The sequence below is a fragment of the Carya illinoinensis genome, chromosome 9, assembly GCF_018687715.1.
Source record: "Carya illinoinensis cultivar Pawnee chromosome 9, C.illinoinensisPawnee_v1, whole genome shotgun sequence".
Taxonomy (NCBI): Eukaryota; Viridiplantae; Streptophyta; class Magnoliopsida; order Fagales; family Juglandaceae; genus Carya; species Carya illinoinensis.
This window is the reverse complement of record NC_056760.1, coordinates 33921389-33947713: the sequence shown is the minus strand read 5'-3', so window position 1 is coordinate 33947713 and position 26325 is coordinate 33921389. Positions and strand designations below refer to the sequence as shown.

Sequence of the window (26325 nt, the reverse complement as noted above, 5' to 3'; positions counted from 1 at the left end):
ATATTAAAAATGATATTACAACAATCAAATATGTAACTGGGTTCTCCACATCATGTGTCGGAGACTGGTCTTCTGTTAGCTGCTGCTGCGGTTGGCAACAATTATTGTTCTCCAAGACTATCTTGTTCTTTCTGTTAGGAGAACAGTAATGCCGTATCACTCTTTGATCATCATCATCATCCATATAATTGTCGTTTTGCTCGAATACAAAATGAACCCCCAATCTTTTATCAATTAATTTATCCCCGTCCACTACATTTAAGCCTGGGATTAGAAATTAAAATGAGACTCGAAAGTGATCTCCTCCATTGGTCTCATCCCACCACATGAAGGCACCACGTGGAAAACACAATAGCCACACTTCATCTGATTCCCATAATCCACTAGAGGGGGGGCGTAGTCTCTGCATGGAGCCATTAATCGACCATTGATAGAGACCCACATGGAAGGACGAGACAATGGTCCAAAAGCTTTCCGTTTCAAAACAATATCGATAACCAAACCTGCTAACTTGGCTTTTTTAGGTGGAGGCACTCGGAAACACATCTCATGATTCTCCCTACTTGCATGGATAAACCATCCTGGTAACTCCCCTCCTCTAACTTTAATTGTAGTTATCATTTTTTCACAAAATCTATATAATATAGGAATCATCGTACTTAAATTATCGATGAAGGATTTGCCACCACTACTTGCATTCATTTGTCGAAGCCCCTTGCAATCCTTCAATACAAGGGATTGCAAATTGGTAAATCTAGTGATACATGCAGGGAGGCTAACGAAATTGTTTCCTGATAGATCTAATAATTTTAGTGTGGAAAGGCAATGAAGACTCTTGAGGAAATCAACTTCTGCTGGATTACAGTAAGAGATTATCAATATTTCCAAAGCTGGAAACCCAACAGAGAGGCTCATACCTTGAGTTTTGTTCCTCTTCGACCAAGCCAACCAGCCCAAACTTGTAGATGATGATGATGACGATGTTGGAAACTTTTCAAAGTTTGTGCAACACCTAAGACAAAGATACCTGAGACGTGGCAACTTAGAAATGCTTTTAGGGAGATCTTTAAAGTTCTTGCATGACCGTACTGTTATCCTTTCAAGCCCAATGAGATATTCAATTGATGAAGGGAATTCTTGAATGGGACTGTTTATAAAATTAATTTCCCTTAAACGAGGAATTTCTACCACAATATCTGGAAATCTCTCCATACTTGTGCCCGTTAAAACATATAGGCTTTCAAGACATGGCAACTTCAGGCTAGGAAGACGTCTAAGTTTAGAGCAGTTTCTAACATCCAAACTAGGCCTGCAACCCGTAAGCAAAAGTCGGTTCTGTGCATTGTCGGATCCGCCCGGCTACCCAAAGCGCACCAACCCGACCCGACCCGTCCGTACATACCGGGTTGTACGGACGGATCGTTTTTTTTTTTTTTTTCTTTTCTTTTCTTTTTTGATCAAATTCTACACCCACTTTAGTTTCTTTTCCATACAAATAAATATCATTTCATTACTAAGGAATGAGCAAAATACTAGTACAAAACTATCAAGAGAAAAACAACAAAAATAAACATCTTTTTCTATACAATTGCTATTAAAACCATTAAAACATCTACCAAACTATTAAAACCAATTCCATAATTTGTTGAGAAGGCAGCAACAAAATTCCCTTGCATCACATTCCAAAGCTACTACCTACATTCTATTTTAATCCACCATTTTGCAAGTGAATCTACAAATCCAATATCAAAGGTTTAGAAACTAACATTAGGGAAAATCAAATCAGAATTTTTAATTCATGAAAATCACATAAAAATGAGTGAAAATAAAAATCATACCATTCATGCATACCATAAGCCTTGAGTTACTCCTCAATCTCATCATCATAAGCAAAGCTTGATTTTGGACTAAACTCGAAAAAAACACATGATGATTATTAAAATGATATAAAAATAAACATTATGAAAAGGTTTAATAAATATGTAAATAAGAAATAAATTCATTACCCAATTCCGGCGCCTCAAAGCTTTCAATATTATCTAAGGAGGCACGAAGATCAATGGGTATTGGATCTTTCAACCAATTTTGTGTACAAACAAGTGCCTCGACTGTTCTTGGAGATAGTGAACTACGAAATGAGTCAAGCACACGACCCCCTGCACTAAAGTATAGGTTAAGTGTATTTGGGTAGAATAACTAAAGTCAATTATTCCCACAAGACGACAGGGTGAATACCAAAAAATGAGATGTACCTTTTTTTTTCCTTCTTTTTCTGCGCATACATTAAGGAAGTAAATTTTATTTATTTATTTTTTAAAGTTTCTTAGGATTATGTCATAGAGAGGCACAACACAAGCATCAGCATGCTCCAATCAACACAGAAAAACAAGAAAACTATTCACAATTACAACCCAATTTGCAATTGAGAAGAGTGGGATGGTAGTTTCAGAATGCTATTTAAGTTATAATAGATTGATTAACCATGATATGGATGGCAATAAAGCCTAACCCTCAAGGACTAAGGCACTAGAACAAGCTTTATGCTCATGCCTGTCTCCATTTCCATCTAGTATATAACTAACAACAAGGCATATGTTGTTGTCTTCTATGATTTTGTTTAGCAATCCTTTCATCTTTCAGAGCCTATATTCTTGAATATAGGGGCAATGCATAAAAATTGAATCTGAAAGCCTTTGATTGTACTGTAGGTAATTAAAGGGATCAATGATTTCAATATATGTTCTCAGTCCAGAGAACACCAGATACATAAAGACATAGGGATCCACACTGCTTTTGTATGATACTAGTTGTTGCTTCATTGAGTTCGCATCGTTAATAGGACCAATATAATGATACCCAGATCTAGTTCTAGAAAGGCCGACTTAGTTTTAATTGCAGGTACAGTTACAATGAAAATGGCTCATTCTTCAGCGAGAATAAATTTATTTTATTGGCAACAGGTGTCCAGGACAAAGTCCCGACCAAACCACCCCTACACAGACTTCAGTGAGATTAAATTAACCAATGCCTGAACCACATGCTATTCCCATGGGAGCCTATACAATTACAAGGGATGCTAAGTACTGATTATTTATAGTACTGTTTAGGGAGTCAAGCTAATTCCGGTCAATGTCTATTTGGGAGCCAGTGAATCTAAACCCAAAACATTTATAAATGCTATAAGAAAAATGAGTAAAAAACTATCCCAAGGCCTTTGCCTTTAATCTCTTAAGTCACGTTTACAATATCCTTCCTATCGAGAAACCATCCAAAACTATGAAATTACCATAACATGGTGGCTGCAGATGCCACATAAAACCAGAACATATTTGTAGACCAACTGATAATCTTTTCATTGCAAACAGAGAGAGGAAGGATCCAGGGCACAAAATCCTCATTCAGTTCAGGGGAAATGCATTTAAGAGGGACTTACTGGTTTGGAAGGCGAAGATGAACGGCGTGGTGCACTGGAGGCTAGGGTTTGTATAACCAGAGGAGGGGCTTGAAACGAAGACTGCGGCTCTATTGGTTTCGACCGATGTTAGCAAATCTCAACCCGTAAGAGAGTTGGATCCGAATAACCCGACAAATGTCGGGTGGGCTCACTTCGGTTGATGCGGACGGACCGGCCCAAGACATTATTTGCACACCCCTAATCCAAACGAACAGTTTTTTTAGAAATCCAACGGATTCATGAACCTCAACTAAATTGCGACAACCTAGAAGATCCAAACTCTCAAGATTTGCCATCATTGAGACATCAGGGATGCACGTCAAGTATTCACAACAAGAAAAATTTACTGCTCTCAAATTTTCACAAACATGGAAAATAAAGGTGAAAGGACCAATGTATCAACTTCCAAGAATTACCCATACGATGTTTTTTACAAGTAACTTTTTTTAAAAGAAAAATTGATCCAGCATCTAAATTCTTATTTTAAAATCCAGAAAAGAGATACAAAATTTAGATCATAACTTTACCTTTATTCCTTCGAATTGCTTGATTTTACTCTGACACATGTTGAGAACAACAAGTTTCTGAGGACTAAAATTCGACGGCAGAGATGGTGATGGGTATCCAACCCAAACAAGAAATCCCAGCTGATTAGGCAAACTCTTAGGACCCTTCGAAAAGCAAGAATTTTGGATTATAAGCAGTCTAAGCCTTTTCATTTTTGTAAAGGCTCTAGGATTCAGCAAAATATCTTTTTCTCTGAGCAAATCTAGCTTTATGCCTTGAATTGCATTAGTTCCCTAGTAAATCATAGAACAAGTGGATGACAAAATGTTAGGACTCAATTGAAAGAAGAAAATAATAAAATTATATATATATATATTTTAACATTAGGTTTGCCTTGAAAAAAAAATAAAAAATTGTTCTTTCCATGTCGCTCTTACCGTGTTGTTTTCAACAAGAACATGGAGAATATCCTCATGTGACCATAATCGGCTACGCTTTCCTGGCTCGTTGGGAGATTCTTGATGAACAATATTCCTACCCATCAATTGTATCAAGTCATGCATCAGCAATTTGTTTTCGTATACAATCACCAAAGATCTTTCAACGAGAACTTGTACTCCAATAATAGGATCAAAATCGCTTGCTTCCAAATTTGTTGTCACATCATCTTTGTATTCTCCATTAAAGAAACATGCAATATCAAGGAAGATAGCCTTCTCATTGTCCTCCAGTGCATCAAAGCTTATTTTAAGTATTTCATAGATCTCTTTATGAAGACTTCTTTGTATTTTACGTATTGCGCTTTTCCATTCAAGTTTGCTTCTACCATATAGGTGAGACCCCAGAACCACTAGAGCCAAGGGAAGGCCTTTGGCATACTGAACTACACTATTCGTGAGCTCCTCATACCCTTTTTCAGGATAAGATGTCTTGAATGCATTCCAACTAAGAAGTTGAAGAGCATCAACATGACTTAATCCTCCAACCTGGTATTTTGTTTCTACCCCATGGGTATCTAGCACATGTTGATCTCTAGTTGTAATAATGATTCTACTTCCTGAACCAAATCAATTCTTATCTCCTGCTAATTTCTCAAGTTGCCCCAACTCATTGACATCATCCAGAACTAAAAGAACTTTTTTATGGCAGAGCCTATCCTTTATTACATTAATTCCTCTACTTGCATTTCTCAACTTTAAGTTGGTATTCATGCCCAAGGTCTCAGATAGAAGTGTTTCTTGTAATTGAACAAGGCTGCACTGGTTTGTAGTTTCTTGGACGTTAGCAAGAAAGCTGCAACTTTGAAATTGACCAGCAAATAAGTTGTATACAGCTTTTGCAATAGTTGTTTTACCTATTCCTCCAATTCCATGGATTCCAACCATGCGAACGTCATCATTCCCAACACTCAACAACTCACTCATGGCATGTATGTGAGAATATAATCCGACTGGATACTTCGCATCATCTAAAAATGTTCACTTCAATATTCTACTTGATATCTCTTCAACAATGCTTTGGATAAAATCGGACTCATGCCTGCACGCCATTCAAACAGGACAATCTAGAAATCCCTTATCAAAGGCTTTCTTTAGTGTCACAATATAGAGGAATTAAAAATGAAAAGTAAAGAAGCAAAAAGGAATTGGAACCAATTAAGTGCAATTACCATAAAATCAGAGAGAAATGTAAAAGAGGAAAGAGACCTATTTGGTTTTGTGTTAAATGTTTATTGCACATCGGTTTTATGTTACAACTCAAGTATTTGAGTCCTTACTTTATCAGAATTATTTGATATTAATGCTTGCATTAATTAATCAAAATTGAAAGTGTACCCATTGCTCAAATGCCAACTAGACAAATTGGCTGCCTCTTGGAGAGCCACCTTCCACCTTAAAACCTTTTGCATATCATCCTTGAATTTCTTTTCATGCATATCCATTACTTCTCCAAACTGTTTCCGCACATCTCAAGGATCCACATCATAGAAAATGGGTCGAACCATTTGGCCAAATGATTTCTGACACTCAAGAATCTTGACGAGTTCATGTAAGCACCGAGTGGAGGTGGCATAGTTCTTAGAGAAGATAATGATGGAAATCTTAGATTGTTCGATGGCTTCCAAAAGTGCTAGGGAGATTTTGTCTCCCTTTCGAAGATCCACGTCATCTCTAAAGGTTTTGATCCCCTTTATAATGAGAGCGTTATAAAGATGACCAATAAATGTTTTGCGGGTATCTTCCCCTCTGAAACTAAGGAAAACATCATGATTCCATTGATGGGAAGAAGAAAAAGAGGAGGAGGAGACATTTGGGATAGCCATGGAGGAGATTGAAATCTTGGTAGCTTCTTTGAAAGAGGAAGGGTCAGGAGTTATTAAGTGCAAAGAGAGAAATGTGAGTAGACAACTTTATATGAGTTTTAATACATACAAGCAAATTTGCGTACCAATACTAATGACTTCATATTTAAAATTTAAATTAGTACTGTTTTTAATAAAGTTTATTTTCTGACTAATCACATTAGATGAGTGTAAGTATTGATGCGTAGAATCGCTTACAACTAAATTTTTCTGCTTTATATTAAGGAAGTAAATCAAGATGGTTTGAGTAGGTCACTGTCACTGTGTAATTAAACTCATGAAATTTCCTGGACATTACCAAAGACGCTGCAACTTTCAAACTGATTAGCAAATTGCTACTTCTTTTTGTCAAAAAAAAAAAAAAAGATATGCGTTACGTATACTTCACTTCGAAGAAAAACTTCGCCTCAGTCTTTATCTCTCCCATCTGTCTTTTTCTCCCTTTGCTCGGAAAATTGAAATGACCCTCATGAGAATCCAAGATTTTTTTAAGAAAAAATTTAGTTGCAAGCATAATTGTGCACTAATATGTACACTAATTTATTGTGATTGGTCAAAAAGTAAATTTTATTGAAAACAGTGCTAATTTAAATTTTAAGTACGAAAGAATCAGTATTGATATGCAGATTAATAAGCGACTTTACTTATATATAGCAAAACTCTTTTTTAATGAGTACCCACATACACGTCTTTTTTTTTTTTTTTTGAGTACCTTTCATTACGTTTCTTTTAATTTTTATTTGAAAGAGTCAGTCAAACCTACACTTATCTCGAGTTGGAGTTTATGTTTCGAAAAAACTCATTTCCTCCATCTTCAATATATTGTAAATAATAATAAAATAAGAACAAAAAATATGTAAATAATAAATAATTTGTAAATAATAAGAAACTAGTCTGATAATATTTGAAAGCAATTATATTCAAATAACATGCATAGGATATTCTACCTCTTTAAATATATACGATATTCTCCTTATAAATATATAGATAATATTATAAAAATAAAAAATAAAAAATTATTTAAGTTTATTTAAACTTAAAGCCATAAACAAGTCGATTCCAGCCGAAATATAAACAAATTTCGATCCTCAGAAAAAAGAAATTCACAAACAATCTCTTTATATAGACAATTCGAACCGAATTCAAGATAATTTATTGGGGGGTAAATGTCACCATATAAATAAGGTAGTGTAAACAATAAAATAAGTAGTGTACACAATAAATAAAGTTCACAATTTGTTGCTTGCTGGAATAATTGCCATGCGCATCATGATGTGGATCGCCCATGACCAAAAGAGGCTAGAGACACTCAATTGGGTCAACTCAGTGTTAATAACGTATGGCGCACATAACACAAGGAAGCATGGATATTTGTGCCCATGGAGAAGATTGGGAATCACATGATTTACTTGAGGCTATAAACTTTGATGTAGCTGTTCGGTATAATTTTCATATATATGCTAGCAGCATATATATATATATATATATATGTCACGATGATAAGAAGCTTCTCTGCGTTTATCACGAAATCTAATATTGAATTAACTTTAAAATAATTGAAAAGATAACTCATTTTAATATATATTAGACGAGAAGTGTTGTTTCCAGCTAGCCACAAAGGTCTGCCGCACCAAGCCTCTGTTTTCCTAGTCCAACACCCTCATTCTCTATCTTTCTTCTGCCCTTCGACACAGGCAAGTTATTCCACCTCCATTTTTTTTCACCCTTTCTCTCTCTTTCTCTCTCTGTCAACACCTCACGTTGTCTTAGTGTTAAACCGTGGAAACCAAGGAACACCCTTCAGACAGAGACCAATAGGGCTAGGGTCGAGGCTATATGAGAGATGACCGATCAACTTAGGAGAATTCTCTTTTTTTTTTCTTTCTTTTTTTTTCTCTCTCTCTTCCTAATTCTAGCTACCTTACTAGTTTCATTTGGCAAGGGTTTGATTCCCATACGGCCTGGGTCATGGACGGTTGAGCTGAGGTGGAAGCCTTGTGCAATCTTGGCGAGTAGGCCTATTGAAAAGTGTTTAGGCTCAGGGCCATGCTAGAGCATTCCGAGAAGGCCTTTGCGGTGGTTGAGGCCTAACGAGTCTTTGCAGGAGATCATTAGGGACCTCTGTAAGGAAATGAAGGAGCTAAGGCAGGAGATGTCTTGCCATCTGTTTGAAGCTAGGGTTTTTGAAGTGGAAAGGCACTTTACCTAGAGGAGGAGGTGAATGAGGCGCAAGAGCATTGTCTAGGTACATTTCCTCACTGTCAGAGGCTAGAGAAGCTCTTTGTGGCTTAGACAAGCGTATCAGCGAGCTTCAGTGCGAGAAGAAGGTACTCGCAGTGAAGAATGCCGCACTCTAGAGAGACAAGGACAAGGCCAAGGACCTGTACATATAGTTGGCTGAGTCCCATCTACGGCTCAAGGAAGTGATGAGGTCCCACGAGGAATGGGTGAAGGAGCTAAAGTTTGAGCTCACAGTCGCCAATGACAAACTTGCTAGGCTTTCTCCCTAGTTTGCGGCAGCAAGGCAACTTTGTAACAGGCTTGGAGCTATGGGTACTTTCAAGGATTACAAATGTTAAGTGGGCATGAGGAGGAGAACCTTCGTGGCAATCTCTAGACCTTGGACCAGGCCAAGTCTGTGCCTAATCGGGAATACCTTGACTTTTAGACTACCTGGGTTGAGACTTGATGCCTAATGCCTTCCTTGCCCCAACTCCCCATCCCAAAGTGTACAGACATTTTATAGTTTTATTTTTATTTCTTTCACCCTAGTTGAGATTAGGGGACATTGCATTTTGTACTTTGTAATATTCGATAGTATAATAAATGTGATTATGGCATCCATTTCTTCTTGAACCTACGTGCTCGTGTTCTTCTTGCCTATTGTTGGTTTTGCAATTTAAGTATTCTTCACCCCGATTCGACTTAGGACTCGATCGAGCTTCTTTCATCACATTGTGTCTCTCGCAAGAGTGCGTGTTGTCTATCTCATCCCAAAAGCTTCCCGTTTCAAAATAATACCGATAACCAAACCTACTAACTTGGCCTTTCCAGGTGGAGGCACTCGGAAACACATCTCATGATTCTCCCTACTTGTATGGATAAACCATTCTGGTAACTGCCCTTCTCTAACTTCAATTGTAGTTATCATTTTTCCGCAAAATCGATATCAAATAGGAATCATCATCCTTAAATTATCTATGAAGGATTTGTCACCACTACTTGCATTCATTTGTCGAAGCCGCTTGTGATCCAGTGATACATGATGCAGGGAGGCTAATGAAATTGTTTCCTGATAGATTTAATTCTTCTAGCGTGGAAAGGCAATGAAGACTCTCGAGGAAATCAACTTCTGCTAGATTACAGTAAGAGATTCTCAACTCTTTCAAAGCTAGAAACCACTCAACAGAGAGGCTCATATCTTGAGTTTTGTTCCTCTTTGACGAAGCCAGCAAGCCTAAATTTGTTGATGATGAAGACGACGATTTTGGAAACCTTCCAAGGTTTAGGCAACCCCAAAGATAGACACTTGAGACGTGGCAACTTAGAAATGCTTCGAGGGAGATCTCTAAGGTTCTTGCATGACACTATGATATAAGTTCGAGCCCAATGAGATATAAAGGCAGTTCTTGAATGGGACTGTTATAAAACCAAATGTGACTTAACAGAGGCATTTATCCAACAATATTTGAAAATTTCTCAAGACTTGTGCAATAAAAAAGTCTTAGGGATTGAAGACGTGGCAACTTCAAGTTAGGAAGACGTCTAAGTTTAGAGCAATTTGTAACATTCAAAGAAAGTTCATTTAAAATTCCATCATATCGATGAACCTCAACTAAATTGCAATAGCCATGAACATCCAAACTCTCAAGATTTGCCATCATTGAGACATCAGGGATGCGCGTCAAGTATTCATAGAAAGAAAATTTTATTTCTCTCAAATTTTCACAAACCTAGAAAATAAAGGTGAGATGACCAATATTGTATTAGCTTCCAAGAATTACCAATAAATTTCTTTTTTAGAAGTAAATTTTTTTAAAAGAAAAGTTCTATGCATCTGAATTCTTATTTTAAAATCTAGAAAAGAGGTAAGATATTTACCTTTATTCCTTTGAATTGCTTGATTTTACTATGATGCATGTTGAGAGTAACAACTTTCTGAGGATGAAAATTGGACGACAGAGATTGTGACGGGTATCCATCCCAATCAAGCAATATTAGCTCATTAGACAAACTTTTATGACTCTCTGAAAAGCGTGTATGACATATTATAAGTAGTCTAAATATATTTTTGCCCGAACAAATCTAGCGTTATGCCTTGAATTGCATTATAAGTTCCCTAATAAATCATAGAACAAGTGGAAGAAAAACTATTAGGACTCAATTGATAGAAGAAAAATGATAAAATTAATGGAACAGGTGGACTAAAGTGCTCTTACCGTGTTTTCAATTAGAACATGGAGAATATCCTCATGAGACCATAATCGGCTTCACTTTTCGGGCTTGTTGGGTGATTCTTGATCAACAATATTCCTACCAATCAATTGTATCACGTCATGCATCTGCAATTCATTTTCCTCTATCTAGACTTCCCACCTTTAAGTTGGTATTCATGCTGAAGGTCTCATATAGAAGTGTTTCTTGTAATTGAACAAGGCCACACCGGTTTGTAGTTTCTCAGACGTTAGAAAGAAAGCTGCAACTTTGAAATTGATTAGCAAATAAGTTATATACAGCTTTTGCGATAGTGGTTTTACCTATTCCACCAATTCCATGAATTCCAACCATACGAACGTCATCATTCCCAACACATAACAACTCACTCATGGAATGTATGTGAGAATGTAATCTGACTGGGTACTTCACAACATCTAAAAATGTGCACTTCAATATTCTACTTGATATCTCCTTAACAGTGGTGTGGATAAAATGGGACTCATGCCTGCATGCCACTCAAGCAAGACAATCTAGAAATCATATTGTTACATATCAAAAGCATTTCAGGATCAATCTAGAAGTCACTTATAAGAAGAATCTAATCAAGGCTTCCTTTAGTGCCACTAATATAGAGGAATTAAGAAATGAAAAGTAAAGCAGCTAAAAGAAATTGGAACCAATTAAGTGCAACTACCATAAAATCAAAGAGAAATGAAAAAGAGGAGAGAGACATATTTTGTTACAACTCAAGTATTTGATATCAATGCTTGCATTAAAAAAAAAAAAAATTAAAGCATACCCATTGTTCAAATGCCAACCGGACAAATTGGTTACCTCTTTGAGGGCCACCTTCCACCTCAACACCCTCTGCATATCATCATTGAATTTCTTTTCATGCATATCCATCACTTCTCCAACTGTTTCCGCACATCTAAAGGATCCACATCGTAGAAAATGGGTCGAACAATTTGGCCAATCAATTTCTGACACTCGAGAATCTTGATGAGTTCATCTAAGCACCACGTGGAAGTGGTATAGTTCTTAGAAAAGACAAGGATGAAAATTTTAGATTGTTCGATAGCTTCCAAAAGTGCTAGAGAGATTTCGTCTCGCTTCTGAAGATCCATGTCATCTCTGAAGGTTTTGAGCCCCTTTTCAATGAGAGCGTGATGTAGATGACCGATAAAGGTATTGTGGGTATTTTCCCCTTTGAAACTCAAAAACACGTCATGATTCCAAGGATGGGAAGAAGCAGGGGAGGAGAAGGAGACATTTGGGATGACCATGGGAGAGATTGAAATCTTGGTAGCTTCTTTGAAGAAAAAAGGGTCAGGAGTTATTGAGTGCATGCAGAGAGACATGTGAGTAAGGAGCTTTATATTAAGGAAGTGGATCAAGATGGTTTGAGTGGGTCAGTGACACACTGTCACTGTGTAATTAAACTCTCTTGAAATTCCTTGTGCATTACCAAAGACGCTGCTACTTTCAAACTAATCACCATATCTCTTCTTCTTTGTCAAGAAAGGTATGAGTTTTTATGAAAAATTATATACATCATATTATCATCCCACTTCCATCTCATTAATTAAGAAGTGGCATATTTACCATAACTGAATGATCATTTATTATATATTTCTTTATCATCAAATGGTAATAAATACGCTACATCATATATAGTAGGATGCAAGTGAGATGGTAGTGTGATGTATAACATTACTTCGTTTTTATTTCTCCCATCTTTATTTCCCCTATTACTTGTCCTCAGTCTTTATTTCTTGAGTAATGCTATATACCACACCACCATCCCATTTGCATCCCACTATATATGATATGGTATATTTATCACTATTTGATGATAAAGAAGCATGCAATAAATAATTATTTAATGGTAGTAAATATATAACTTCTTACTTAATTGAATGTAAATAGAATGATAATATACTACATAAAATTTTCCTTATTTCTCCCATCTAACTTGTCGTAATCTTTATTTGTCCCCTCGGTCTTTCTCCAAATTAAGGATCTAACACTTGCTGGGAAGAATCCATGGTTTTGGCGAGTACCCACAAGTCTTCTCTTTTTTACTACCGTTCACTACATTTCCTTCCATTTTGATCTCAATTGAGTCACTATATAAGTAGTGTAAATAATAAAAAGTGTACACAATACGAGGGATTTGCTTATTAAATTAAAATAAAATAGGATGTGATGCGATGAAAGTTAAATAAATATTAGTTTTTAATATTATTTTATTTTAAAATTTAAAAATATTGAATTATTTATTATATTTTATTTAAAAACTTAAAAAAATTATAATTATTAAATTAGATGAATGAAGATGAGTTTATTATCGTATAGAAATGAAAAGCTCACAATCGATCTGTTGTTTGCAGGAATTACCTGCATGCACATGCTGTGCTTTGCGAAGAATATGATCATCGCCCATGGTCAAAATAGGCCGGAGTCTATCAATTGGTTCAATTCAGTGTTAAAAACCTAAAATAATTTTACTTATTATCCTCGTAAATTATACATTATATCTTATTTAGTTTTTCTTTTTAACTTTTTTTATAATAAATATGTAGTATTTATATAATAAATAGAATAATTCAATTAATTTAATAAAAATAAAATAAAATAAAAAAATAATATTAAAAAAATAAAATGTATTAAAATAAATATGGAAATCAAAGTCGTTCGGGACCCACACGTTATCACTTGAAGCTAAACTTTGATTCACACGTCCTTAAGTTATACCCATGGCATTGAAGAAAAACTTGTCGTCAGTCTTTATCTCTCCCATCTGTGTCTGTCTTTGACCGAAGGATCCAAAGTTCACAACACTTGCTTTCCTATATTTTATAGCTTTTTGTCCATTTGCTCGAAAAATTGAAATGACCTTGAGAAAAATGATGGAGGATCTTTTAGGGAGTACAACAGGTATTTTCTTTTTAAATGCCTTTCCTTACATTTCCTATAATTTTTATCAGAAAGGAGGAGTCAAGTCAAACTTGCACTTAGCTCGAGTTGGAGTTTACGTTTAGGTAAATTTCATTTGCTCAAATTTGGATTTTTTTTTTTTTGTTGTTGTTGCTGCTGCTAATATCTTTATAAAATTTCTATATACATAAATCAATTATTATATTAATAAGGATTGAAATAACATGCTTAGGATTAGGAACATTATTTCCTCCTACCTACCTCTTTATATATTTAGGATATTCTCCTTATAAACATATAGTCTATATAGATAGTACAAGTCGATTCCAGCCGAAATATATAATACAAAATTCGATCCTAAAAAGAAATTCACAAACAGCCTCTTTAATTTATATAGGCAATTTGTTGCTTGGAGGAATAATTGCCATGCACAGGAATCCTCTTTTGATCATGGCCCGGCTATCCACATCCACACAACACCATTCAATTGAGCCGACCATTATATAAATTAAATTATTTATATCAATACGAGTTTTGAGAAAAAAGTTTCGGGCTTTTTTTTAAAAAAAAAAAATTTGAATTATTTTGTATCAATATCTTTATAAAATTTCTATATACATACGTCAATTATTGTATTAAGAAGAATTCAAATAACATGCCTAGAATTTGAAAAAATTGACACACATATTCTTTACTTGAAATTAAAAAATTTCAAAGAAAAAAAAGAAAAACCTTCTTTATGACAAAAATTAATAATAAACTTGTGGCTATCACTCTTTTAGAGCTATTTTATAATTCACTTTATAATCAACCGATAGCCACTTCATTAAAAATCATCTCAATTTTATATGACTATCCTCCTTTTGAAATAGAATTATAAAATAATTTTAAAAAGAAAGGATTTAAACTTTTTACTTTTTATTTTTTTATGGCAAAGTCTATCTCTTATTAAGAAATTTTATTTATAACTCGTATGGATAATACACATAATAAAGTACTTACATGGAATAATTTGATTTGAAAAATAAATTTTAAAATTTGAATATAACAATTCAAGTTATATGAATGATATATTCTACACAACAGCTTGAGGGGAGCGGCGAGTAGGTCTTGTCAGAGGATAAGGTGATCACCCTTGAGTTGGAAGGCTTTGACGTTGGTTCGGGCGATGTGAATCTTCTACCTAAGAGACCGCGGCTACACCTCCGCCGCTCTAGGATATCCCTTCTACCCAGTTGGGAGACAGGTTGGGGGTGTTCGGTCCTGAGCAAGATATAGAAGAGATGGAAGCGGCGTTCCTCAAGGCCATGCAACACTCAACATTCGACGCACCCAAGGACATTGCTACCATGGAGCACCTCATGGGGACCGGTCACGCCCACTCTACCTCTAGAGTTGCCAATCAAGGGACCTCGTCGACTTCTGGGGCTGCTCCTTGCCAAATGGAGGGAGGAGCCAAATGGAAGGTCATCCAGAGTGGTACAGAGGACGACCCCCTCGTGAAGACCTCGTGATGCTGAGTGAGGATGGGTCTTTGACATCCTTATCTTCCTCTAGTAAGTCTGTCAAGTGGGATACCTCCCCAATCACCGTCTTCGAGGAGGCTTCCCCTAAAGTTAGTTTCATGGGCCCTGGCTCTTCTCAGTGGTCGTAAGGCACGACAGTTAATGACATTTGGCTTGAGGAACCCTTGACATCACAAGTGACCTTAATTTTGCCTTAGGGTTGCTAGGCGGCTTGGCACCCCGGGGTGGGGATGGCACCTCCATGTCTTGCCTTTTGGGGATAAAGAACCAATGGGGCTAGGTTCAAGGCTATACGAGAGATGACCGATCAACTTAGGAGCATCCTCTCTTCGATGGGACTTCTCTCTCATTGTTTTGTTGTGATATTTTTTCTTTTTAATTTTTTAATTTTTTTTTCCTGTTCTAGCTATCTAACCAGTTTCATTTTGTAAGGGTTCGATTCCCTTGTGATTTGGGTCATGGATGGTCAAGCCGAGATGGAGAATGAGGTTGAGGCCTTGCACATTCTTGGCTGGCAGGCCTATCGAAAAGTGTTTAGGCTCAAGGCCACGCTAAGGCATGCCAAGAAGGCCTTTGCCATGGTTGAGGCTGATAGCTAGTCTTTGCAGGAGATCATTAGGGACCTTTGTAAGGATATGGAGGACCTAAGGCAGAAGGTGTCTTGCCACTGGTCCGAAGCTAGGGCTTTCGAAGAGGAGAGGCACTTTGCCTCGAGGAGGAGGTAAATGAGGCCCAAGAGCACTGTCTAGGTACCTTTCCTCTTTGGTAGAAGCTCATTGCAACTTAGACAAGCATATCAACAAGCTCTAGTTCAAGAAGGAGGCACTCACGGTCAAGAACGCCACGCTCAAGATAGACAAGGACAAAGCCAAGGACCTGTACATATGGTTGGGCGAGTCCTATCTACGGCTCAAGGAGGTGATGAGATCTCATGAGGAACAAGTGAATGAGCTAGAGGCTGAGCTCACCGTCGCCAATGACAAACTCGTTAGACTCTTTCTCGAATTTTTGGCAATAAGGCAACTTCATAAGCAAGCTTGGAGTTGTGGGTACTTTCGAGGATTAGAGAATTTGAGGGGGCATATGGAGAAGAACCTTCATGGCAATCCCAAGACCTTGGACCAGGCCAAGTTTGTGCCTAATCGCGAAGACCTTGACTCCCTAGACTACCTGGGCTGAGACTTGATGCCTAATGCCTTCCCTGTCGTGACTCCATGTCCCAAAGTGTAGAGAAATCTTATTTTTTTATTTTTTATTTCTTTCACCCTGTTTGAGAGTGGGGGACTTTGTACTTTGTAATATTCAATTGTATAATAAGAGTGATTTTCGCATCCTTTCTTCTTGTACCTATGTGCTCATAGGCGTCTGATTTATGGAGTGCTTTCTTTAAAGGGGCTTCTGTTAAAACCTTGATCAGGTGAGCTTGCAAGTATGGCCTTAGTTGCCGAGTAGTCGTCAATAGGGCGAATGCTAACATGTCCATCTGAGGGTAACATGCTTTGGCTCCCCCTAAAGGCTCGGCTCATGTAGTACACCGGCCTTTAACTCTTCCTCTCTTTTCTTACTAGGGCCATCAAAACTGCATCTAGGGAGATCAATAAGTACATGTATAGGGTTTCTCTTTGCTCGGTTCAACTTAGGAGTGTTGGGTTGGTTAGGTATTCCATTAGCTTTTCGAATGCTTGGTTGCATTCTTCATTTAAGGATTGGAATTCCGCAATAGTTTCAAGAATCGTAACATTTGTTCCTTGAGCTAGAAACAATCTAATTTAGAATTGCCACCCCGCCAGTCAGCCTCTGTACCTCTTTTATGTTCCGGGGTAGTTTCATGTCTATTACTACTTTGATCTTTTCTGAGTTGGCATCTATCCCCCTCTCCAACACCATGAAAGCCAAGAACGTGCCCGAATCTACACTAAAAGCACACTTTGCTAGGTTAAGCTTCATTTTGTATTGTTGCAGTATGGTGAAAGCTTCCCATAACTTGGCTAAGTGGTGTTCAGGCTCTTTGCTCTTGACAAGTAGGTCATCTACGTAAACCTCCACGTTAAGTCCTATCTACTCATTGAACATGCGATTCACCAATCTTTGATAGGTGGCCCTAATGTTCATAAGCCCAAAGGGCATGACTTGATAACAATATAATCCACAATCTATTATGAACAATGTCTTCTTCTCTTCATTTGGGTTCATCTGGATCTAGTTATATCCCAAGTAGGCATCCATGAAGGTTAGCATGCAGTGTCCCACCATGGAGTCTACTATCAGGTCAATGCAAGGCATGGGAAAACTATATTTTGTGCATATTTTATTTAAGTTAGTTAAGTCAATGCACATCCTCCATTTGCCATTTAACTTCTTCACCAGTACTACGTTGAATAACCACTTGAGGTAGTGCGCTTCTCAGATAAACCCCATGGCCAAAAAGCAGTCAACTTCATCGACTATGGTCGCGTACTTCTCCATGTTGAAGCTCGTTCTCTTCTATTGGACCTTCTTGACCACTGGACTTACACAAAGACAATGCTTGATTACTCAAGTATCTATCCCAGGCACATCCTCGTAACTCTAGGCAGATATGTCTTTGTGCTCAATCAATAGCTGCTTTAGCTTCTACCTTATGTCGGGCCTCATTCTGGTCCCGATCCTTGTGGTGGCTTCAAGATGGTTTGGATTCAAAATCACCAACTCTAGAGGCTCATCCGCCTCTGCTTGTTTAAGTTATGATTTCCCCACATTTCCACCTTGCAATCAATGAGCTCTGATGGCGGTGATGATATTTTGCCATAACTTGAGCTTTTTGCCATCCACACATCTTTTCCTACATTCTTGAGCTCTTGCACATAGCACTATTGTGCTAGTACTTGCCTTGATTAGAAATTTCATCTGTAAGTGGTAAATGGAGGTAATGACTTTCAAGCTATTCAAGATCGGATGCCCAAGAACAGCATTGTAGGATGACTTACCAGAAAGTTGGTCATGGTAGTGGTGGTGCAGGGTCCTTTCCTAACACAAACGGGCAGCATGTGCCCATGGGTTCGTTGTACACCCTCGCCAGCACCAATGCAGAGTTGCTTCATTGGCGTGGGCTAGAGATGCAACCAGCTTTGGTCAATCCCTATTTCTGTGAAGGCATCCCAAAAAAGGATGTCAGCCGAACTGCCATTGTCGATGAAGATACTTCTGGTTAGGGGTGTAAAAATTAACCGGAAAATCAAAAAATATGACATGTTCCCTTTGTTCCAAAACTGGCCGGTACCATTCCAATTCTGGTTATATGCTTTGTAGGACCAGATTAGACTAGACTTGACCGGTTTGCTATTATATTTTAAATTAATTTTTTTATATTATATATAATTTATATATAATATATATTATAATTATATATAAGATAATTTTATTATAATTTATAACATAAAATTTTAATCTTAAATATGAAGATTTATTTGATCATATGCTTTAATAATATATATATATATATATATATTAATAACATTTTAGGGCCTAATAAATTCTCAATATATTCTTTTTGATAAGTACGTTAGTAAATTAGTAATACAAATATACATTAGTATATAATATATATTAATTAACAATTTACATTTTATGACCTACTACTAATAGTCTAATATTATATTACGATCAGTAATATATTTTAAGTCTATATATAAATTACAATATAAATAACTATAATAAATAATTATATTTGAAATAATGATATAATAATACTAATATTATCACTATCAATGATATAATTATAATAAATTTAAATCACTATAACAAATATTAATATATAGTTATTCTAATCATTATAACTAATACTATTACATATACTAATGCTATTAAAACTGGAAAACTGAACCAAACTGGACTAGAACGGGTAAAACTAGAGGTACTAGTTTAGGAGGATAACTGATGCGTAATCAGTTTTTAAAAATGTAAAACAGGTGCATACCAGTTAGGTCTCAAATTTTGTCCAAAATTAGACCAAACTGAATCAGTTACACCCATACTCCTGGTGGTATAATTGGTGACTAACAATGTTACCACCAGCGCGTCTCATGGGAGTAAAGGACCTGTTCACAATATTCAGCACCAAAAGATATAGCTATTGTCTTGTGGCTTCTTGCTTCCTTTGGGGGCCTCTTCGTTGAGAACACTTCCTAATATCTGGACCTCAATGCATATGTGTTTCTATTAGAGTAATTGGAGCCACCCTTAGTAAATCCTCTTGCTAACGTTTTGATTTTGCCCAAGGGCGTATTGCTCCTAGTAGGGCTTTGGTGAGGGCTATCTTTAGAATCTCCACATATTATTCTTCACCTCTTAGGGATTTCTGTTTGATGTAGCCTCTGTGATTGCTCCATTCTCTGGCTTGAAGATTTCCCACTGGACGTTGAGTTTTGGGCGACCAATCTTTTCAACTCTCCGTTCTCCCTTATTTCTTCTCTTTCCTTGTTCAGGGTATAGTAGTTTTCCATCCTATGACCCTTCGGTTGGGTGTAGGTGTGGAAACGACATGCCCTCCTAGTCTAGTCGCTATTGCCTCGTGTACATGCCTCGCTTTCCCCCTTCCACCTCAAGTTTGTGTTGGAAAGCTTGGAACCTTGGTTCCTAGAAGACATGCCTCCATTCTGCCTTCTAATGTGCAAGCACTTTCTAGCCATTTTTTGGGCTTTCCCGTAGCCTCTTGGAACTTCTTTCCGCCTGCTCCAGCTCAGACTTTCTTGGTGCAGTTAGAGCCTTGAGCATATATTTAACGTTGATGGGATTGTCCACCCTATCCATGAATTCTAATAGTGTTGTCATAGTTCTTCTTGCTGGTTTTGCCATGAATGGATTCATGGGCCATACACCTCTCAAGAGACTAGCAAGTGTATTTTTTCATCTTGATGATTGGTGGTCATGCACTCTTTATTAAACAGGGACCGATATGCCTTCAAGCCCTCGTCCTCCCATTGTTTGAAGGTCAAGAGATAAGTCATGGGTCGCCTTCATCATCTACTCGCCATAAACTACATCAGTAATCTCTTAGCAAGCTTGTCGAAGCTGTCTATGGAACCCGACTGTAAGGCTCTGAATAGTTCTCTTACCATCTACTCAAATGTCAAGGGGAAGGCCCAACAATGTTCTAGGAATTCGTGAAGAGTCATGTGAGCCTCAAAAGTCTCCAGGCCTTTGACTAGGTCTTTAGACTCATCATATAGTTCTATTTGTGGAACTTTGAACTTTAATGGGAGTGGCTCCATCATTATTTTGGGTGTTTTAGGGCAAGTTCTTGGTGTTGACAGAGCATCGACAATAGGGGATGTACCTATCTTCCTAGCCATTTTATGGGCCCCAAGGGAGACCAAGTCGTAAAGATCATTTGCAAGTTTCAGTTGAGGCAATTACAAGATCAAAAGTTAGGAAGATCAAAGAAGCTTATGCAAGGATGAGTGAAATCCAATTGAGACGTGTTTAGCAAGAGTCCAAGATTTAAGATGGGCTAGGAGGTCTAGTTTTCATCCATGTGATACGCTACGAAAGACACGACTTGGGCTTATTGTTATTGAAGGCCTTGAACTTATTTATTTCATTAAAGGAGCTTATTTTATTAGTTTAGAATAAGTGAGCTTGAGGATGTCAGCCCACACATGTCTTTTTTCTAATGAACTAGAGTTTTAGAAGTACTGTAACTCGGCACTGTTCACGCTAAAGTACCCGCGGCTCACTTAGGATTTTAGGGATTATTATTTAAACCAATTGTAGTCCCATTTGAGAAGATAAAACATTATTGAAATTGATGTATTTTATTCATTGTGAGTTGAGTTTATCTCATCTTGTTCTTGATTGAATGTTGGAACTTATCAAAAGTAAATCACAACCTTTGTGGCATTCCTCCTTTGTAACCCGGGTTCTTGAGACGGGTTCTTCAACGGGTCTAGATTTTAATATAATCTAGCTTCTTGAAACGAGATCTCATCGGGTCTAGATTTCTCCATCCAATAGACTTGATATTGGCTTTCTTAGGTTTGTTTTTCTAATATTGTTGTTGGGTCTCAAAGCAAGTCGATTGGGGTTCACATCACCATTCCTCCATACTTTTCCATTAGATGGCGTAAATCTTGGTTCATCTTCCTCTTCTCCTCATCATTAAGGTTTGTAATGTCTATGTTTTGTGATTCTGCTTCAATCCATTTAGCATGATTTGGTGCAGCATTTAGTGCACTTTTTTGCCTGAGAACCTTATTATGCTACTGGAGGCTCTCCATTTCTAGAGTCATCCGATTCAACCTCTCCTCCATCACCGTGAATCTTTATTCCATCCTATCGTCTGCTCAAACACTTGTTGTAGTTTCTTGATCGAGGATTACTTGGGAGCATGTTTCTACAAGGATACAAAAAGCATGATGAGATGTAGTGAAAGAGATCCCAAGTACAGACTGTGCCAAAATGTTGCGGATGTGTTTTGTAGTTGAGTCCACAATTTCAAGTAACCTAAAAAATTAGAAGGCACCAGGTGTGTCTACAAACACCTTTGAAGACTAATCAGTGTATAATCTAGGGAGTATTTCGAATTTAGGGGGTTCATAAATTACTTTAGGCATGTTGTTTGACCTTTACTTTTCGAGTTGGTGAAGGGTGAGAGAGGCTTGCCACACGACTTACCTTTTCTTATTCTTGTTGGAATGCAAATTATTAGGGTCCCAAATTAGTCATTATGCCTAGGGACTTAATACCCATGCAGATATCGTGGGTGTGTATTGTGCCGATCATTATCGTGAGTGGTTGAAATTGAATTAAGTATTGATGCGTTCTAGTTGGTGGCTCCTTATTCTTGGACCGTTGGCTTTGGGCTCTCTATCCTGTGAGCTTTCTTGGTCTTGGGTTTGACCTATACCTTATGAGGATCCATTCAGCCCTCTAATGTGAAAAAAGAAACTAAATTTCATATCAATTTAATGCTAAGTTAGTTCACTAGCTACATATACCTTTTAACTATTCATCTATCTAGACTTTTGTTATTCTTTAATTTTCTCTCATCCACTTTATATTTTGATTATTTCCATAATATCACTTGTGCATTACATCCTTTGCTGCATTTTTTTGGCACCTTCCTTCTACTTTGATTGTAATGGCCACTAATGTGATACCCCATATGATAAGGATAAGGATAGGTGGTGTATGAAATTTTACATTGTTTGAGAATGAGAAGTTCTTGCTCTCTAGAAGGTTCCAATAAGGCTCTAGTTATATTATTAACTAGTCCTTTTAGAGTATAGGCCATGTAGTTTGGGCCTTCCATTGGGGCATTACAACTAATGTCTATTGCTCATTTAATTTTCTCTACTCCCCTATCAACATGTATTTAAGAAAATTTTTCTTTCATACGTGTTTTATTTAGGTTATTTTTCTTGTTTTGAATAGAGATAGACATAGTATAATAATTGTAACGCCCTAATCCCGGAGGTCCAGAGAGTTAGCTCCTCTTACCTAAAATCATCTCCCATAACACATTTATATATACTCCAAAGACTATAAGATATAAATTTAATTGTTCAACACAAATATATATGTTCCTCCTCTGGGACACCAAAGAAAAATGTTAACATAACAAATTAAAATCTCCGCAAAGATTCCGAAACATCCATGTCTCAAAATATTCCTAATAATAGAAAATGATAAATCTACTAAATAGGACTCTGCAACAATTACTTGTATCCTTTGGTAGTTATTCCTCTACAATCATAAAATCTTGCTAATACTTCCTACTCTTATTTTTAGTTGAACCATCAAAATTATCTGAAAAATATTGTGGAGATAAGGGGTGAGTTATCAACAACTTAGTAAGTAGAGAACATATGCTTGTATGTAAACATGAGCATTTACAGAATTTAGAATGCAAAACCAAACATTTTTCTTTTTTTACTTTCAGAACGCGAAAATCAAACATGTTATAAAAAAATGTCAGAGCAAAAGTTCATCAACATTTTTATTCAAATTTATCCTTTGGCATAGCATAATTGAGTATCATCATCATTATATCAGAGTATCATATCATAATAGAGGTTATGTTTAACCCTCGTGGTAGTGTTGTGCATCTGCAGATAGCCAAGCAGAACATAAAACACTCTATCACCAAAATGGTCTGCACTCAAATAGAGACCACTACTATCACTTGTGTTAGGTTTGTATACCACTATTATCACTCATGGCAAGATTGTATATTACTATTATTACCTATGGAGGGGCCTTATATTGTGATTATTACTCGTGGTAGGGCGTTATTCCACTATTATCATCCATAGTGGGGCCTTATTTGGAAAAAATAAAAACAAAATTAGATGCAAAATTAAAAAGTCATGCTAAAAGTATTTTAGATGCTACATCATGTCAAAACAGAGTACTGAATGGATTCACATCATCTTAACAATTTCAAAAAAGATACTGTTGAATCTTGGTTCCATTGAGCAAGTTCTTCTACTTAGGTTGGATTACTTTTGGGGATTTTGGCTGTGATTATTACCTAAAGACTTTGGGGACGTCGGTGTCTAGCACACATGGAAGGATCTTGTGAAACTATTTCAGTTTTGTTGAATTCTATAAAATATTGGATTGGGATTTTTTGCAAGAACATCAATAAAGTCTCAAGATTGTCATCCTTTGATATGCAAGTGCTTAATTCTTTAAACATCCTTGTGGTAGCTCTTTTAAACCGTCAATATAAAGTTGTTGAATGGAGTCGACTTGCTTTGGGCTATGTTAAACTTAATACGGATGGAAGTAGCTTTGGCAACCCAGGTCCTTCAGGTATTGGTGGTATCATTAGAGAAGAGTACGGTCATTTAATTCACACTTTTGCATCTCATATTGGAATTGCCTCCAACGATAAAACAGAATTATTAGCTCTTTTACATGGGCTTAAAATGTGTCAATCTTTGGGTCTATACTTTGTAAAAATTGAACTTGACTCTATGAATTTCATTTCATGGTGGAAAAATAGACATTGTGGTGTGTGGTATTTGGAGGATTTTTTAGAGGAAGCCTCTAATATTTTGAGAAGGTAATAAAGTGTCTGATTGGCTAGCTAAACAAGGAGTGGGTGGGTTAGGTTCTAATTGGAATTCAAGTGCAGATATTCCTCATTTGTTGAAAGGTTTGATTTGTATGGATTATTCTGGTTTGCCCACTTTACAGTTGTATTAGTCTTGCTTGGTTTCTTCTTGCTTTGTCTTTTTAGTTATGTTTAGAGGTCTATTTTCAATTTCGATATGCATTTAGTTTTCGGTTAGGTTGGCCCTTTTTTTGCATGCTGGGTTTTGGTATTTTGCAATTATATAAACCCCCGGATGATTGAAATGTAATAACGGTATTCCTCCGCCATAAGTGAGAGTTTATTAATAAAATTGGGAATAGGTCACTGTTAGACATGTGGCCCTAACTCTTCTATTAAAAAATATTTTTAAAAAAAAAATCTATTAGAGTAAATAGCACAATTTCATCTAATAAAAATAGACTTGATTAAATTTAAAGCGTTTAAAATAGAGTTAAATACTTACTATTTACTACCAAAATTCAATTGTAAACTAAAAATTTAATTACAACTAATATAATTTAAGTCCTTAAATATTTTTTTGTTGAACAAACCTTTTGGGCAAATATAAAGTGAGACAAAGCCAACTATAAATAACACAATAGTCTTCTGCAGTCAAACTTAGGCCCATCTTAAAATCAAGCCCAACAAAATATGAGTTCAAAACACATTACGATTTGGCTTATAAATCAAAGGGCATAATTGTAATATCATCTTAAAGCAAATTTTAATATCATCTTAAAGCAAATTTTCTCTACTATGTGTAAGAGTACTAGTATAGGACTCATCAAATTTATCTTTAAAATTTGATGAAAAGTACACATTTTTCATAAATCCAAAACTTTCATATCTATAATTCTACATTGGATTAGTCATTAGATTCATCAAAATAATATTATAATATTTTTTTTAATAATAATATTTTTAATTTTTTTCTTCATATTTTGTAATTATACTAACCATATGGATCACGTTAATAGTTTAATTTAGTACTTAAATAATTGATTCCCAATTAATTTAGAATAAAATAAAATAAAACCATTTCTTATTAAAATTAAAATAAAATATTAGTTTGAATGTGGAATTGTAGACCTTCAAATTTGAAGGATGAGTAATAATTACTGTAGCTCAAAGTTTTCCAAATACTTATTTGATGAATTCAATATAAGTTTATTTTAAGTAAATTTATTAAAATTTAAAGATATATGATTGACTTTTGATGAAGCCAATACTAATCCTCTGAGAAAGTTTTTGGTGGAACTTGAAATAATTTCCATTTTACTTAAAACCAAGCAGCGTTGTGTGTGGGTAGAGGAGCGACAGAGGCTTACTGAGAGAGAATGGGACACGTGACGGAGCAGTGAGCTGGGTGGAGGTCAAAGGTGGTCAATGCAGTAGCAAGACACTCAGAGAGAGAAAACGACGAGAGAGAGAGAGCAAGTCATGAGGGGAAGAGAGAGATTACCGAGAGAAAAACGACGGATTTGGAGTGGCGCGAAGTGCCTGGAGGCACTTTTCGTGCAGGTGGTCGCGATGTGGAGGGGGCCTGGTGATGTGCGGTGGCTGGTTTGTGGCTTACCATGGGGAAAATAAATCCTTTGTTTTGGCGTGGTGCAAACAGAGCACGCCTGTTAGAAATTTTCGGTGTCAGGTGTAGGGAGAAGGTTTAAGTGGCTGGTAGTTGAGAAGAGTAAAAGAGGAGGTATGGCTTGCTGGACATGCATGAAGTGGCTCGGTGGTTGGCTTTTTGCCATGAGATTTGTGTGCTCGGCGTCTCACGTGGTGCTACCCGTCCTGGTGATCGCCCTCTACTGACTGTGGGTAGTGCACTGTAGGAATTCACAGTGAGGGGCGGGGATTGATGTAGCTGTGGTTATGCTAGCTGAACGTGGGATTGGGCTGTGGGTTGGTTTCTTTTCTCGGCTTGTCCAGGTGCTGCGGCCGAGGGATTTGAATCAAGGAAAAATATAATTGTAAGTATAATTGTGTATCAATATGATGTGATTGGTCAAAAAGTAAATTT

The 26325-nt window shown here is 36.7% G+C and overlaps 3 protein-coding genes across 4 annotated transcripts; all 3 read right to left on the bottom strand.

Annotated features, from left to right (window-relative positions):
• Positions 1-1483: 1483 nt before the first annotated feature.
• LOC122274988 lies at positions 1484-3427 on the bottom strand. Of its 2 annotated transcripts, none has more exons than XM_043083878.1 (4): positions 3287-3427; positions 2007-2156; positions 1839-1907; positions 1484-1732 (listed from the first exon to the last, which is right to left on the bottom strand). In XM_043083878.1, the coding sequence occupies exons 1-4, from the start codon at positions 3396-3398 to the stop codon at positions 1692-1694; spliced, it is 372 nt and encodes a 123-aa protein (XP_042939812.1). In that variant the 5' UTR covers positions 3399-3427; the 3' UTR covers positions 1484-1691. The 2 variants fall into 2 exon arrangements, with proteins under 2 accessions (XP_042939812.1, XP_042939813.1); XM_043083879.1 differs by having other exon boundaries at positions 1852-1907.
• A 542-nt stretch (positions 3428-3969) lies between these two features.
• LOC122277019 (disease resistance protein RUN1-like) lies at positions 3970-9474 on the bottom strand. Its single transcript, XM_043086903.1, has 3 exons — positions 9345-9474; positions 4399-5018; positions 3970-4254 (listed from the first exon to the last, which is right to left on the bottom strand). Exons 1-3 carry the CDS (start codon positions 9472-9474, stop codon positions 3970-3972), a joined length of 1035 nt encoding a protein of 344 aa, XP_042942837.1.
• Positions 9475-11665: 2191 nt separating this feature from the next.
• Positions 11666-12046, bottom strand: LOC122277018 (TMV resistance protein N-like). Its single transcript, XM_043086902.1, has one exon. It carries the CDS (start codon positions 12044-12046, stop codon positions 11666-11668), a length of 381 nt encoding a protein of 126 aa, XP_042942836.1.
• Positions 12047-26325: the final 14279 nt, after the last annotated feature.